Consider the following 14,462-nt stretch of genomic DNA (forward strand, 5'->3'; position numbering starts at 1 on the left):
TGTATGTACCACCAATGGTAAGTGCTGTATGAAAAGGTGACCACAGGAAGCTATCTGCAATGCACCGAAACTTTCCCTGGTTCTACTTGTGAGCAACATATCCTTGAGCTGCATCTATTGGCACATAACCTCATCATTCACTCCTCTATGAGGAAAACCCCCACTACGTTATATTAAGAAGAATATTTATATCATTCCAATGTATTAGAATATACTATTTGCATTGTGTTTATGGACAAATGTACTTTATCTTTTCCTTCTCTTGCTCTCTCTTTTTTCCGTCACCACTTCTCTTCCTTCTACTAATAAACAATTCAGTGACAGGCAAATAAGTCATGATTGTAAGACACTTGACAAAGAAGGAGGTGAAAGTCAGCACTTTCCTTTTCCTCAGTTTCTTCTGTTAAATGTCTTGCTTTGCAACTCATATCTTCTGTAACTATCAAACCACTCAGCAAAGCAAGAGGTGCCATTTTACAAAATGGTTTCATTTCTTCTTATTTTTTTCTGCCCTCCTGTTCCAAAAAGCATGATTTTTTTATTAGGAATTTTTATCTTCCTAGAAATTAAAATACACCAGTCCTTGTCCTCAGAGGGATTTGATATTTGTAGGATTAGAGAGAAATTACTTTCTCTTTTTGAGAGAAATTACTTTTCTCTCTACTTTTGGAGGCTCATTGCCTCCAACAGAAAAAATGCAGTGTACCACTAACATGAGAAACAGACATCATAGTTAAAAATATACTTTCTAAAATCCTAATCTTTAAAGTGAATTAGTCAAAGCTTAGGATATACTGATTCCATACTGTGTTCTGATCAGCACAAATCATTACTTCTTACTTACACAAAGGGACAAACAGATATTCAAACAAAGAAGGCATATAGCACACCTTTCCCTGACTTTGTGAACATATTTTAGGGTATGAAGAGCAATTTAAAATCCTTATTTGTGAAATTTCACAATTTTAAAAAATAAATGGTCTCTTTGCAGTATATATGCCTCTTTCAGATCATCCAGTCTAAACAGTGCCAATGAAAATACTGAGCTTCTGAAATTTCAGTATTTTTCAGGAGACAAAAGGTGAATGTAAAAAGCTATCAGTGCTGGCGTTTCTGCTATTTTGTGTAAGCTTTTCATTCTAATACATACTGCAGTGTCTGCCTGCAGTGATGTTAGTTTCATCTTCTCCTTCAGGGCAGTCTGCAGCTCCATCACACACTTTCCCAATTGGAATGCAATGCCCTGATCCAGGGCAGGCCCACTCTCCTGGGTAGCATTCATGGCGACCACTTTCTATGGAAAAGAAAAACAAGGTTAATGAAGAGTATGTTTCAAATATTAAAATTTCTTCTCTAACATCTTCCCAAAGCATCTCTATCCTTTGATAATCAGTTTCTGTTTCTTGCACACAGCTCAGAAAGACTATTAAGTAACACTATCTATACTTGTCATGCTTTCTTCCAAGTTCAAACTACAATGCCAACAATTTTTGGGTAGACAACACATGAATCCCTTTAGTTTTCTGTTAGAAATGGTAACACCATTTAGCTTTAAACTACCCAGTGCACCAGAAACTGAACTACAGTTTTGTGGTTTCAAAACACATAAATGCTGTTTGGATAAAGAGAAAAATGTTCGTCGTAGAAAAGGCCAGTGAAAAAGAAATCTCATTAACACTTTCATTCATTAAAGCTTCTCTTTCTTATATGACAAATCTTGGCAGGATCTGAGTTAATTTCATTTTGAATCAGTGGGTTTTAGTTATTAGAAGCCTCATGTCTCTTAACAGATGACCTGAAAAATCTCCACAGGCAGAAGAACCAAAACAAAATATGAAAGAAAAAATATATGTATTGCTATATGTAAAAATTAGTTTGCATCATATCCAGTATCACAATAATTCTCACACACACAACAACAAAAATATTGCTGAAGTTAAAAAAAGAAATAAAAATGAAGGTGGAATCCTAAGGTTTTAAATGAAATTAAATTATTCAGAACATTTTGAGTGGTCTAAATGTCATAGATGTAGGTTAGTGTCATCTTCCTCTGAAAATACCACAAGTATTATGTTGGAAGTTAACAACAGCATTTACCACATCCTCTTTCATCTTCATTGTCTTCACAATCATCATCTCCATCACAAATCCAGCTCTGATGAATGCAACGGCCACTTGGGCAAGTGAAGAAGTTGCCTCTGCAAGTTGCGTAAGCTACAGAAAGAAACATAAGAAAATCTAACTGCTCTAAGCATCTAAAAGGTTAAAAATAACAATATTATCTCGTATACAATAATATATTATATCTCCTAAAAAATTTAGGCAGTTCCATATTTTGTATATATTGCAAACACTGCTGGTTTCTTCTCATTTAGGTATGAATTACCTTTGGTTCATGCTGAAATTAAGAAGTTGACAACAACGTAAGTGTAACTATAAGCATTAAGAACCAGACTGTCAGTCCAGCAAATTCAAATAGAAATTACATACCCAGGAACTTAGCAGCAAAGACAGTCTATCAAAATAGCATTGCAATTTCCATCTTTCTGTATAAGAGTACTTGTGGAACAGTGACTAGCTTTTGATGGCTGTACAGCCAAGCAGTCTGCTTCCTGCTACCTGCTTGAACCAGATCTTAGTAAAACAGTTAAAGAAAGTGGGGAAAAAAAAGAAGCATCATACTGCAAGAGTTTTCATCACTCCTATCTCCACAGTCATCATCATGGTCACAGATAAAGGCTCGCGGGATGCACTCTCCATTAGCACACTGGAACTGTGTACTGGTACATCCATGTGCTGAAAAAGATTTTAGCACAGAAACACATACAGAAAATCTGTCAGAAAACTACAGTGTTTAACTCCAAAAGAACGTCTATAAAGCAAATTTGTTTGGGATCACTCCGTACAGGGGACTTACTGCAATTAGCTTCATCAGAAGAATCTCTGCAATCAACTTTGCCATCACATCGCTGGCTTGCATTGAAACATGCTCCATTTGCACATGACAACTGTTCACATCTTGGGTAGTCTAAAATAAAAAACCCTTTACATTAGCATGAAGTTAGACTATAATGAGTCATATCCATCTAGTGTCAACAGAATATCTTGGTTTAAAGGAAAAAGTCCATTACTAGTCCATTTCTAGTAGTCTATTTATACAGTATATCGTCTTCTCCAACAGATATTGAAGAACATCCTCTAGATGGATGCTACCAAATCTTGCATAAGAGAAAAATTAAATGCCTTCCCATACTCCAAAAAGATTTGCAACCCAGACAGTTTACAATATGATAGAAAGCAATGTAACATAAAAGGAAAGCAAGCAGTGAACATTTGTTTTATTTATGTATACCTGTTTTACACTGTCCTGATCCTAATAAAAGTGTTGAGATAGCAAAGGATTTCCTGAAATTTACAGTTCCTAGGTCCTTTTCAAGTGTCTTGAGTTCTCAAACTCAAAGACATCAGGTTTTTATGGTTTTATTCCAATTAAGCCAAGGATATTAAATTTCCGGGTTCCATGAACAATGTTAGAACTGCCGGTTTTTATTACTTGCTTCCTCCTTCACAAAAGAAAACAGATTCTGCAGAAATAATGATTTTTTAGGTTTTGGACATTCTACTTATATAGAAGACCTACAGGCAAATACAAGGGATTGCTTCAAATGACTTAATATTAATTCTGAGAACACTTAGACATATAAACAATCAGTGAGTTCAGTCAAGTATCCAACAAATTAAGCATATGCACATACTAGAGTTGAGTAGGAGAACAAGCTCATAGTTCAGCTTGTTGCTATGTAGACAAAAATTACATTTTTTGGTCAAATGGTAAGTAAGAAAGCAAAGAATTGGTAATTTTAGAACTTAGATTTATTGAACCTTTGTCTCTATATAGAAGATAAATGAACTCAAGACACAGAAGAGCCAAATAATATTTTGCACCTTTTAGATTTGCATTATGAATTCTTATCCCATTTTACTTCTCTAGGAGTTAATAAAGAAGATAGAGAAGTCTTTCACCTAGGCACATTTTCAGTCAAACTCTTGTAATCCAAAACATGGGTTATAAAACTGCTTCAAGTAGATATCAAGAAACCTGCAATTTTTCCAGACAGTGGCAAACTGTTCTGCTTGCTTCTGCTGTTCTGTGTATTATCATATTCCCACAAAAATTCAATCACCTATGGAAGAGGCTTATATAATTTTAACTGTTAAATTGTTAAAATGTGAGACTAAGTAGCTGTTTTCATGTCCACTACAAGTCTAGACAAACTATCTTCCCAAATGATTCATTTACATTTCTTTTATTTTCACTGTCTGAAAGTTGAGAAGGCATCACAGGGAGGAACCATCAGGAGTTCTGTGGCCCAGCAGAAACAGCTATGGCAATACACTGGAATATAGGGCAGATGGAAGAAAAGGAAGAATACAGGGTATGTGCTTGTAAATGCACTGAAGTAGAAAAGCTTCCATGGCATATATAATAGATAGTTTTGTAACTTTCCTCTCTTTCCTTCATATGTCACAGAAATACCTCCAGTGATGTTCCAAACTGTTTCCAATGGACTGATGTCAAGCAAATAAACAATTGAACCCATGGCCTTGCACTGCCTGTTTCTTCAAGAATGCCCAGGCAGACTAACAATCAAGCCAGTAATAAGATTTTCTCAAGCTTATATTAAACTCCCTTACAAGAAGGGAAACTTTGTCAAAGTCTTCTCTCCAGCAGCAGACCTGGAAATGCCCTCAGCCTAGCAAAATATTTATTATATTATTAAGTCTAGTGGATTGTATAAATACAATCACTATAAAAAAAATAACAAGAAGAGCCATCAGTAAAGATGTTTTGAAGATACATCAAAATATACATTCTGACTAAATTGGTGTTTTATTAAAATGTGAACAAATGCTTTTGTTCCTTTTTCTCTTTTCAAAACTAGTGTACAGATTATTTCTTTTAATTGTACTTGCACAAGCAAGACCATTCTTTGAAAAGCCTGATGAAGATTAATTTAATTTTTGACTCTGAACAGGTAATCCCATCTCCAATCCCTTGTCAAAAGACCAAGGTTAGTAAATGATAGTTCTGATCACAGCTGCTCACTGATCTGAAAGATATTTTTCATTCCATTCTGCATTGCAGATTGTACTCTTTGCACCTTATAGCATGTTCTTTTAATAAATTTGTTTTAGTTATTTGGGGCATTAAGAACTAAGCCTCATGAAAACTGGCAAAGCTGTGAGCTCTACCAAAGGCTGTAGCCAATGCAGTGTATGGTTCAGGAGCATCTGTGCCATCAGGACAGTTCCTCAGTACCTGGGTTAGTTTTATATGAGGAGAAGTAGAGAAGGTAAAAGAATCAAGGAAGAAATGCTGGCTTCTGTGAGGGCTTAATGCTGAGAGAATGAAGGAAGCCAAAATAGAACTTCATAACAATACTAGGATATCTGAAAACAAAGAAATGATTGTCCCTGCAATTGCAAAAACCCAGGACTTAAACTTTCTTTCTCTCCAAAATTTAGAAAACATTAGCCATGAGCTTAGTTCTTCTACTCTATTATCAAATGGGGACTTCTAAAAAGGAAAAGAATCTGAACCTTGGCAGCAAGAGGGGAGGAACTGACAACCTGTACAATCCAGCTTAATGAAAATGTCTACAGCAAATGAAGTTGGAAAGTGAGTATCACGACATTTTAAGTTTAAGTGGAATGGTCTTACATCAGCCACTGTATTTGGGGCTTGCAAAAATTTCCTAGCTTTTATCTGAATTTTTATTTAAACTAAGATTTCTCTGTACACAGCTGATCCAAGATTAGTGCATTTGAGTATAAAATCCCTCAGCTGTGCAAGAACTGATATCAGAGAAATTGATCATACAGTCTCTGTTGTAGGGGGCACATGAAAAAAGTGTGCTGTGGATGACTTGAAGGGGTTCACTTCTAGGCAATGGAATTTTTTTTCTTTCTACATTGGTGACAAATTGACTAGAAAGAGCAGAAAATTAAGGATAAGGTTCTGAGTTAAAAGGATAACAAGGTAGGAAGTTTGCACATAAGGAGCTGTGGGAATACAGCTGCACAAGAGATTGAAAGGAGACACTATGAAGACATTAAGAGAAAAGTGAACAGACAGAAAAAAATATAAACACTATTTTCTTTCATCTTGTTTTGAATGGTCAATAGCCTCCAACACAAATACCGCTTCCTTAACCTTCTTCTCCCAAAAACCTATGGCTAATTTTACAGAAAACTAAAAAGAAATGTTTCCGTAGTCATGAAAATTCCTAGAAGATAATGTGAGCTTTGTGAAACAGGGGGAATGTTTTTCACCTATGTTCATTCCAATGGTCAGCAAGAAAGGGAGCTCTTCTTTCTCTCCCCTCAGGCATTTTCTTAGCCAAAATACTTCCACACAATCTGTCTCCCTGATGCATGCCAACACTTCAGTTGCAAAATATAAATAACTGGCAAACACCAGCACAAATGACAGATGAAGCACCTTTTAACTGTTTTGGGGCAACAGCTGTGAACATATTTAAATGGCATCTTTCAATGGACACATGGAAGATGTTTGAAACCCATGTCACAGGAATTGCTAAACCTACATTATTTTTCACTTTGCCTAGCGCTTCTGTTCTGCAAGCTGGAAATAAATCCATACAAAAACAGCAACAGGAAATAATTGCAACTAATATTTGATTCAGCACAAGCTGATTTCTGTCACACAGTCAGCAGTGTAAGCTTCCATAACCCTAACCCATGTTACAAGGACTAGAAGTAAAAGGAAAAGGGCAATTTCCTACTAACAGGTGTCTTTTGTTGCAAAATGTAAAAACATTTTACAAAACAAAGTTAATTAAAACTCTTTGATTCACTGCCATAAGTCACCACCTCACAGTGGTCAAAGCATTGCCCAGAAAGCTCACAGCCTACTTAGAGACACCAGGAGGGAGACTTGCTCCAAACCCAAGAGTCCTATGAGCTACATGATACCAGGCAGTGTTCATAGCAGAGACACTTTCAGAGCTGGTAGACAGACCAGACCCTCATTCCTGGCCTTGGCTCCTGCTTTTGATCCCTGAGACTCTAGTCCTTGGCTGCCTGCCTTAGATTGCTCCAGTTTTGCTACTTCCCTGTCCCAAACTCTTCTTGAAGGAGATATTTCCTTCAGCCTGAACTTCTCCCTTGTGCTATAGCTGCTACATGTAATTTGTCCAACATCCAGAATATTAGCCTCTTTTTCTTCTTGCTTGGACTACATCCATTATGGACTTTTCAGTTTTTGGTCTTTGTTCACTTTCACTCTGGTCTCTGCAAATTAATCCCAGAGCTGACTGCCCACTTCCTGACCACAACTGCTATTTAGCACAGCAAACAAGAGGCAGGAATTCACAGGTTAGGCAGCTGACCTATGGCAGCAACTCAACATTAAAATTAGAATCAAAAATTCAGTGCATCTTGGCCCACACTCAGCCCACTAGCTTTGAACAGTATGTCTTTAAAGTACTGCCCCTTTCTCCCTCACAGCCTCAGCACAGCGCTCAGCTGCCAGAGCAGTATCCAGAAAGGTTACTCTGTCATAGCAAAGCAAAATGGGCATGGCTGGGATTTTCATTTTTCAACTGTGAAGCTGAGACAGGAGAAACAATTCTATCTTAACTGAAAGAAATAAAGTATGTAACAGAAAAATTACACCAGTATTGGCTGCCTACTCCCAAAAAACATTTGCTACCCCAAATAGTCTGCCATTTTATTGTTTCTAAAGTTTTAAAATTAAAGTATTTGCTAGCTGCTGACTATTCAAAAAAGCTAGAAAACTGACTGATACATGTATTTTAAAAAATTAAAAGCCATAATTTTACAAAATCAAAACAGCTTCAGTGCACTAATTGTATGACCTGTAGCTGAAGCATAGTTCTGATGTTTATCTTAGCCTCTGCATGGGTAGTTTTCTTTGCTGTTAATCCCATTAGCAATAAAATGGACTAAGGCTCTGAATTCCTTTGTTCTGGTTTTTTACATGTTTAATTGCAGACTTACTTTATATTGGTGACATTTAGCATTTGACTACTTTCTTAAATAATGTACCTTATTCAGGAATAAAATTTTATCTTCTTTACATTCTAAATCTGTTGCCAGATAGATGAGTGAGTGCAAAGCATAAGTAAAGAGACCTAAGTTTGCATTTTGTTATGCTCCATGAAACACCAGAATCAATTATAAATAACTTTATTCTTTTGTTGTTCATGGATGTTTTGTTTTTATTTATGAAAACTTTTAATTAAAACTAAGGGGATTTTAGTGACAAAAGCAAAAGCCAAAATCATATTATTCCTCTTGCATGTGTTTATATCAAATAATGTGGAAAAGGAAATACACCAAACACAGGGAAAAATGAACATTCAAAGCAAGTCTTAGAATCTGCTCCAAAAAATCACACTAATCTGTACTATACAGTTAATCATAAAATCACCAAATTGTAAATTTTATTTTATGACTTCTGTTGAACATTCCAGGCCTTGCAAAGACAAAAAGGCAGCAAAATTGACCAGCCCTCCTCAAGAGTCTTGTCATTATATTCTTCTTGGATTCTCTTGTCTTCAGCACTGTCACATTTCTTTAAACTCGTCCAACCTACTTTCAAGGTTCCAAGTCACAGTTATTATTCTGCCTCAGAGGGACTGTCAACACGTATTCTAATAAACCAGAGTAGAGGCTGTTGAATGATAGGAGGCAGTCCCTCTCCTTGGCACTAAATATGCTGCCCCCACAGCAGTCAAGGGGCCTATTTGCTGATGCAGCAAAGATTGGCTTTCCCCCACAGCAGCAGAGTGCTACTGTTAATATATCTAGAGGGCCCTTTCCTAACTGCCTTTTAAATTTACCTAGCTGAGAATGTTAAACATGAAATAAAATATGTACTTCATTAATTTACCTAGCTGAGAATGTTAAACATGAAATAAAATGTGTACTTCAATTTTCAAACATCACAGCAGCTTTTAGTTTGAAAAGAGTTTTAAGTATCCATAGGACTCTACTCCCAGGCTGACATAGATTTACTGCATTCTAATAATCCTACCATGGCACCTGGCTGTTCCACACTGTATTCAATGACTACTCACGAGTTTCTCAGAGATGCTCAGCAGTTCCAGTTCTTTAATTCATGGATAATACATTTTTAAAGCAGATATCTTTTTTTCGGGATTTTTTTTCATGTGTGACAGATTTGCTAAATTAAGTTACTAACTTAATTTTTTACTCTAAACTTTAAGATAAAAAAATGCCAATCTACAGAAGATATTCTGCCAGCAATGAGATGGAGTACTTTGGATCTTGACTTTTAGCCATTTGTATTGGTGACTTCAGAAGTGGTTATGGGTCTATCACATGAAAAATTCCAAGCTGGATGACTTAGCAACATTTTACTCCAGAGTATCATACAGTCCTAAATCCCCTTTCATTCTACTTAGGGACAATTTTAGCTACTTGTGAGTCAAGGATAAACCACATTAGCAGTCAGATGACCATATAGTCTTCCATTACACAGCATATGCATATGCCCTTCTTTCCCTTAAGCAAAGCCATTAACAAAATTTCATTTCTTACCTCCTTGTCCATCCATTACCACCCCAGCCTCTTCCCCCACCTCCTGCCCTGGGTCTGGTTCTAAGACAAGTTTACAGTTATTTCTGTTTCCCAAAGGCACGCTATGTTCTAACAGCTGCAATAGTAGCTTATATGTTAGATGTCACTCAGGGTGTGTGAAGTTTTCCTTAAGACTAACCATGAACAGACATGCCTGTTACACACTGTTGTATAGGTATTAGACAAAAGCATTTCTGAAAAACATGGCCAGCTTTCCTTGCCATCAGTATTCAGCCTAGGCCAGAATTTCGGGAGACTGTCACCAGACAGGCCGCCTCAACTCTGGGGAGTTAGAGTAAAAAAAACTGCTTGTCCATCTGCATTTTGTTGGCACAATATAAATAACTTGTCTGAATACGATATGACTAAATCATCTCCACAGGAAGCTGCAGTCTAGAATAAAATGCTTTAGAAAGGATCAAATCTCCTCAAATAAGTCATTTGGAATCAAATGTTGCTTTTCTGTACAGGCTGTAACTACTACTGATTTCATATGGAGTATGCAAAAACAACATGAAAAACTTCTGTAGAGTTAGCTCTGAGTGTCCCAGAGCCATAAGCCAATTAAACATGGTTGCCTTTTTACAGTGCAATATTAATTATGTTTCAGACAATGAGAAAGAATATGACTTGATCCTGTAGTGGCAGTTTGCACTTGAGTTCTGTAGTATCAGATCTGTATCAGAACATCAGCTCTAATACACAGAAGAATCTGAAATGAAACTCTTGTAACAAAAAGCATATTGTGGTCATCCTGTCTATCAACAAGCCCTTTAATCTTACAAATGTATTAAAATGCCACAGAGAGATGAGATGAAACCAGATCTCATGCTAGGAGTTAAGACTCACGGCAGACTCTTTCATCTGTTCCATCAGTGCAGTCCTCCACTAGATCGCACCAGTACGCGCTCGGGATGCACTGTCCATTGGAACACGTGAACTGCTGACTTGAGCATGTCCTTCCCGCTGCAACAAACAGGCACACAATCAGTCTTTCCTATCAACCAAGACTTTTTATGAGCAAAAATATTTTCCTTCCTCTTTAACTACTTCATCTTTCTCAAAAATATCAGTATAAACTTTCTCCCCTGTATCTTGGTGTACTCAAGGGGATTAAAGAACACTTGACAAGCGCATAGCAGACAGCATAGCTCTGGGAGGGCTCCTGTAGGCTGCAAGATCACTGCTTTTCTCCACTAAAGAACTGACCTCTAGGTTAAAAAGTACCTCCCTATAATTATTCTTCCTAAAATATTAAATTACCAATTTTCACTGATTTAAAGTTTTCTCTTATTTTATTTGCTGGGTCAAAATCTGTCGGTGACCATAGATTATTCCATCAACTGGAATGTCACAATGTAAACACAGCAGAGCTGGAGTTAAGGCAATGCTTTCTAATATAGCCAGGGCCACAACAGTCCAGAATAGTTGCATACATAACTAATGGAGGATTGAGAATGATTATGTCTCTTCTCTTGACAGCTGTCACGAAAAAGCAACCACATAAAACTGTTCAATCCCACTTTGATTCCACTACAGCTAAATTACATTTTCAGTTCTTAGGCAAACTAACATGAATCTGTGAAGATATGGCTGAAGGGCAAGCTTACTACTAACTTTTCCTTCCATCTGCCACCCGCACATTTGTTTCTTTCAAGCTCATGTTGTATCTCAACATCATCTCAACCTATACATTGGCATCTTGTGATCTGCTGCTCCACAGGGGCTCTCTAAGCCGTCTGTCAGCAGTTCCCAAAATTAGATCAGCTACTGGGATACTAGTGTCATGAGGTAAAACAAGAGCATGACAGTAAAGTAAAACATTTCTGTATGTATGACTTCCAGAGCTGTCAGCTAGTTTTCCCAAGAAAAACTTTCAATATTTCAAGGAGGAAAATCAACTCTAGATTTCCCAAACACTGAGATAAAGGTCCCTTTAGAATAACAAGGACAAATACCAGGAGATGACTCAAAAGTGGCAGCAGCACAGTGCCACTGCCTAGATACTGATACTCATGATTAACCAGTACATGATGAACAATGTTAGAGTGACCCAGTTCCAAAGTCAAACTCAGAGCTGTTGCTCATTTTGCATTTTGTATCTACAGATTCTTTAGTTAAAACATAACTAGCAGTTGTGCTGACACCTTCTCAGAGGAAGAGGGGAGCAAAAGGTAGTTATCTATCATTCAAAATTTTCCATCCTCAGTGGATGAAGATGGAATCAAGAAACAAAGCAAAAACAAAGTCTGTTAGCAAAATCCTTCCAAAATAAACATTTTAACCTCCCCAGGGGTTGGAGAGTAGCTCCAGAGCTGTTCAAAGGAGTTATCAAAAAATTATACACACAATCAAAATGAAAATAAATTAGTCTTATCTTGATCACTTAGAGTAACCTTTAATACTACTTTTAAATTAAAGAAAAACCATCCTTCAGAACACTACAGTGGTTTTCTTGTCATGCAATAATGCAGAGAATGCAATTTGGTGCAGTAATCACTTCAGTTCACTGCTCACCACCTTGGCATGTACTTATAGCCTTTCAAATGCTTAGTCATGAAATTCTAAGCCAGAGTAACATATTCTGTCTATCAATAATAAGAAAAGAGCAAAGCCTATGGCAGTTAGGCTGTTAAATTATTTTCTTGATCTGAGCTGTACAGAGAACACTAAACACTTTACTTGAAGACATCAATTCAGACATGAATAATACACTGTTTAGCATGTTTAAAGGAAAATAATAATCAGAATTATGTTCTAAGTTTAAGCTATCCAAATGATAATGAAAGACTAGACTCCCACCAGACACCAAGAGCATAGCTATTTCTCCTCTGACTGTGAGGAAGAATGGCTCTGTTAATTCTAAATAAAAATGCTACTAAATAGCATTGCTGAAAATCATACAAGAATATTTATCAATGTTTGCTGATTATTGATAATTCCTCAAATTTTATATACAAATAAATATCAAAGTTGTCTAAAAAACAATTAAATTTTGTTATATATAGTTCTGAGATGCTACTGTGAATTTTCTTAGCCAAAGAGCACAGCAGATATAGTAATATGCATATTTCACCATTTTTGAAATTACTAAACTTTTTATCAAGTATAAAACTAGTATACACTTTATATTTTTTTCTCTTTTTAATTAAAAGAAAGATGAGTAATTTTCAGATTTTAACTCCTGAAGACATCTTTTTAGACGTATTTTCTGTATTTTATCTACTTCAGGCTATTTTATTTCTAGAAACAATTTAGAGAGACTTCTGTAGTTTAGCAGAATTGTGTAGAGGGCTTGTTTCTGTATGTTCTCAATATGCTCCTACGTAAATTACATTATTTCACAAAGCTGGTGTAACACTGGAAGTTAAAATACTTACGACACTGTTGATGTTCATCTGAGCCATCCTCACAATCCTCCTCATCATCACAAACCCATGACTGTGGAATACATTCCCCATCAGTGTGACACTGAAACTGATTTCCCTCACAGGTAGGTTGTGCTAGTGTAAGCAATGAAAAAAATTGTCATTTCACAGACATCTCCAAAAGCATTTTCAAAGAAAATAATTGCATAAGGGAAAAGAAGGTCTAAGGTTCAAGTGTCAATGAATTGCAACTTCCATGAAACACATAAAGCATTTGACATATCAAAGAAAACTGACAGACCAGAGAGGGGAAAGTGAACCAGCAAAAGGATGCTCAAAGCCAAAATTCAGTTTAGTAAACTCCTGCATAGACTCTTCAGCCTTATATCCTCTCCTGGAGACACAAGCTCCTCTAGAAGGGAGATTCCAAAAAAATTTCAGGTTCTTAACTGCCCTCTGGCAGGGCCCTTTTTTTCACTTTTGTGTAGAGTCACAATAGCTTCCCCAGTCTCACAGGGGTCAACTCCACCTCAGTTGCTTCATCCCTGGTAAGAACATGATCTCCCAAAACAAGCTCACAATTCTTCCCTCTGAGTTCATGAGGCAAAAGTGAGGGTCAGATCAGAACAAGCTGAACATTGTTGTTCCAGCTCTACTCTGTACTCTTCAAATAGACAAACAACAGAGAACCATCAAAGAGCAAGATCAAAATAAATGTTTTAAACTCTGTCACAGCTTACTCCATCCCTAGTTAATACTCCTGGAAGAATCTCTAGTACAACACAGTCCAGTAAACAGGACTCTGGTCTTGACCATCTCTGTTCTCAGGATTAAGTTTTTGCAGAAATACAAGGTCAACTTGAAACACTTTGTGCTCCTGGGATGATATGCAAGCACAACTATCAATTTAATCAAAGCATGGAGGGATAAAATTAAAACAATTTGTAGATTTAGAGTTGAAAATTACAAAATAACATCAGTAGTAAACTAATTAGGGAGATAAAATTGATCACATACTACAGACATGTACTTCATGCACATGCTTTTAAGTCCCTGTTCAAGAACCAAAGAATAATCTTTTAGTATGATTTTAACCTCAGGCACTCATGTGCCCCACTACCTATAGGACATTAACATATTGTTTTTAAAGGACAATTAACTAAAAAAGTGAAGTTTAATTTTCATTATTGCTGTGGGGCAGCACCATTTTGTTTTGCCAGTTTAAAGACATTCCTCACCCAGGACCACGCTAGATTTTTGGAGTTAAAGTTCTAAGCAACAAATCAGATTGCCAAGCCATGTCAATGGCCTCCAATTATTAAGCAGGTCAAGCAGCAAAGAACAGTGTAAAAAGAATGGAGAGAAATTAGTCTCACTGCCTATCAGCTTAGGGGCAAAAATTGGCCTTATCTGTAAGTGGGCTGATAATCACACCAACCCACAAGA

The 14,462-nt window shown here is 36.6% G+C and overlaps 1 protein-coding gene across 1 annotated transcript in view; it reads right to left on the reverse strand.

The window, feature by feature from the left end:
* Positions 1 to 14,462, reverse strand: part of LRP2 (LDL receptor related protein 2) — a 113,058-nt gene that overhangs the window by 83,352 nt on the left and 15,244 nt on the right. Inside the window, exons 3-8 of the mRNA XM_058840621.1 lie at positions 13,029 to 13,151; positions 10,498 to 10,614; positions 2,918 to 3,028; positions 2,683 to 2,796; positions 2,098 to 2,214; positions 1,151 to 1,294 (exon numbers count right to left, since the gene is read on the reverse strand). Coding sequence (XP_058696604.1) covers positions 1,151 to 1,294; positions 2,098 to 2,214; positions 2,683 to 2,796; positions 2,918 to 3,028; positions 10,498 to 10,614; positions 13,029 to 13,151 — 726 coding nt within the window. The remainder of the gene's footprint in view (positions 1 to 1,150; positions 1,295 to 2,097; positions 2,215 to 2,682; positions 2,797 to 2,917; positions 3,029 to 10,497; positions 10,615 to 13,028; positions 13,152 to 14,462) is intronic.

The sequence above is a fragment of the Poecile atricapillus genome, chromosome 5 (assembly GCF_030490865.1).
Source record: "Poecile atricapillus isolate bPoeAtr1 chromosome 5, bPoeAtr1.hap1, whole genome shotgun sequence".
NCBI classification, from domain to species: Eukaryota; Metazoa; Chordata; class Aves; order Passeriformes; family Paridae; genus Poecile; species Poecile atricapillus.